The sequence below is a fragment of the Acanthisitta chloris genome, unplaced genomic scaffold, assembly GCF_000695815.1.
Source record: "Acanthisitta chloris isolate BGI_N310 unplaced genomic scaffold, ASM69581v1 Scaffold28814, whole genome shotgun sequence".
NCBI lineage: Eukaryota > Metazoa > Chordata > Aves > Passeriformes > Acanthisittidae > Acanthisitta > Acanthisitta chloris.
The window spans coordinates 1-2,373 of record NW_008670260.1 but is presented as its reverse complement, the minus strand read 5'-3'; the positions used below and the strand labels follow the sequence as shown (position 1 = coordinate 2,373).

Below are 2,373 nucleotides of genomic sequence, written 5' to 3'. Positions count from 1 at the left end.
GCCCCCCGCCGGGTGAGGCGGCACCGAGACCCGGCACGATCCCCATCCCGATCCACGGCCTTCCGCGGCCAGCAGCGACCCGCCAGCCCTCAGCGCGCCGTGGCGCTCCGCCTAGGTCACGCAGGGCCTGAGCATGGTTACCCGCCCTGTCCAGTGTCGCCTTTGGAGCCCAGCCCGGTTGGTGACGTTGTGGTGGGGGCTGCAGAGCGCTTCCCTAACTCCCAGCTCCGCAGTGTTGTGCCTGCTGGCTCTAGTTAATTCGCTGTCCTTGCAATTAAGAGATGGTGTCGCTGGCTCACTTCCACCGTACAGCACGCCATGGAATGGAACCTGAGCGAGACCCTGAAGTGGCTGCCTTTGAGTTTCTGCAGCCTGCTGGGCAAAATGAGGCTCCTGCAGCAGCCCCAAAAACAGCAGCGTGTTTGGTTTCTTTCCCTCTAGAGAAGCTTGCTGGATCAGAAGGGAAGATTCAATTCAGGGCAAAAAAGGAGGCAAGAGCATACTGGAACAATAAGTCTGTTCGTACAGCATTTGTCACGGTGAGTAAGGTGACAAGTGTGGGTTCACACCTACACTGAACTACCTTTTCCTTTCATACAGTGATGTAGGACATTCATAGAAGTCTTTAGTGTCAGATCTAAAAGGTTAATAGATACACAAGATATATATAACACATTACAGCATGGGAGCCAAAAAGACCATGGCTACAAGATTAAGATGTAATACAGGGCTGTGACTAGAGCCTGGTGTTTTTCAGATAGGAGCAGCCAAGCCCTGGCCTCAGCAGAACTGAAGGGTTTTAAGCTGTGTCTTCAGAGAAGCTGTGAAGGGCCAAGTTGCAGAAGAAGCTTCTGTAGCCTGGCGACCTTCCCACTGCAGTCCAAGGACCATTCCAATAACCACTGCAAATAACCAGAGATGGAGCTTATGGAACTAGTTACCACAAAGCGCTTACCAGGTTGATGCTTAGGCATTAAGAGATGACAACTGGTACAAGATACTTTTCTCTGACATTTTTCCAGTTTCTGACATGTTTTCAGCCAAGGATTTGCTAGACTTAAGAGTTTACGTGTGTAATAACCTCCCAGCTGCTCTCTTTCAGGTGCATACTCAGTCTCCACTCGGATATGTGCATGCTTCCTGAATCCACAACTTTTGTCAAGTCCCCCAGGTCTGCCCCCCTGCTCCTGAGAACACAGACTTCAGCTGTTTGACCAGAGACTTTGGCTTCACCTTCCTCAGGCTTAGACCTGAAGAAAGTGTTCTTCATTCCCTGTTGCTTCCAGTCAAGTGCTTTTGAACACAGAGCAGCATTGATCTGGACAAGATACAGCAAGTCAGCAGGTAGCTCCCCAATTCCTCAGCAGCCAAATTAACAGCTAAGGGAAAAGAGACAGGCAAATGCCTGCTCATCGTATGGATTTTTCTGAAGTGTGATGTTGGACTAGAAGGACGTCAGCTGTGACTCCTCCTCCAAATGAACCAGTAACAATTATGGAAAGCTACAGTTTTTAAACAGTTAAGTTTCTGAATTTCTTTTGAAAATCCTAAATTATAAACAAAAGGCCTTTTGATCAGTGGCATTAGTAAGGGATGAAGTCATCATGGGTGTGAAACAGAGACAGATCCAATTCTTAAGACAGGTTTTGATGCGTGTCAGCTGGCATTTGGATCATCCACAATCACAGGTAAGTGGAGGGCAAGGGGGAAGGCAGTGAGCAGGAAGTCATAATAGCAGGCACTGTTGGGACTAACTTGAAAATTTGGCTATGAGGAAAAATCTAAGCTCAGCATACTGGAATTGTCAAGAAGGGTGTGAGAACCTGGGGTTCACAGACACTGAAAGGATGCTAGAAGCCTGGCCAAAATATAGAGGCCCCAAGGGTCAGGTTCGGGGATGCAGGCTGGAACAGATGTCTGCAAGAAGTACGTCAGAAATGACTGAGGGGGGACAGAGAAGCTCAGGCCTGGGGCAGCAGCAGGACCTTGGGACCAGGCTAGAAATACACAGCAGAGGTTGCAGAAAGCACTGGGAACCCAGTTGTGTGAAAGCTGGCTTTATTCTGACCACGATGCCACAAAACCATGCTCCACGTGGTGAACCCAGAGCTGTTCCTAGCGGTGCTTCCCGGTGCGATTGAAGCGCCTGTACAAGTACCGGATCCTCTTGCAGAGGTTGAGATAGTCCTCTACAAACATCCGGTTTCCCACCATCTGCTTCTTGCGGATGCACCTCTGCAGCTCGTTGCCCCGCCAGCCTCGCAGCCACTTGGGCCCCATGATGAGATTCTTCGGGTGCACCTGGAAGCCACCTGAGACCGGGAGAGCAGAAAGAGATGAAGCCACACTCTGGAGAAGGCTGCTCCCAGGGCA

At 50.3% G+C, this 2,373-nt stretch overlaps 1 protein-coding gene across 1 annotated transcript; it reads right to left on the bottom strand.

Annotated features, from left to right (window-relative positions):
- Nucleotides 1-2,115: 2,115 nt before the first annotated feature.
- Nucleotides 2,116-2,312, bottom strand: MRPL51 (mitochondrial ribosomal protein L51; the record flags this gene model as incomplete). The annotated part of the gene is made up of 1 exon (XM_009073625.1): nt 2,116-2,312. A coding segment is annotated over one exon (197 nt), but the record flags the coding sequence as incomplete, so codon positions are not given.
- Between the last annotated feature and the right edge of the window lie 61 nt (nt 2,313-2,373).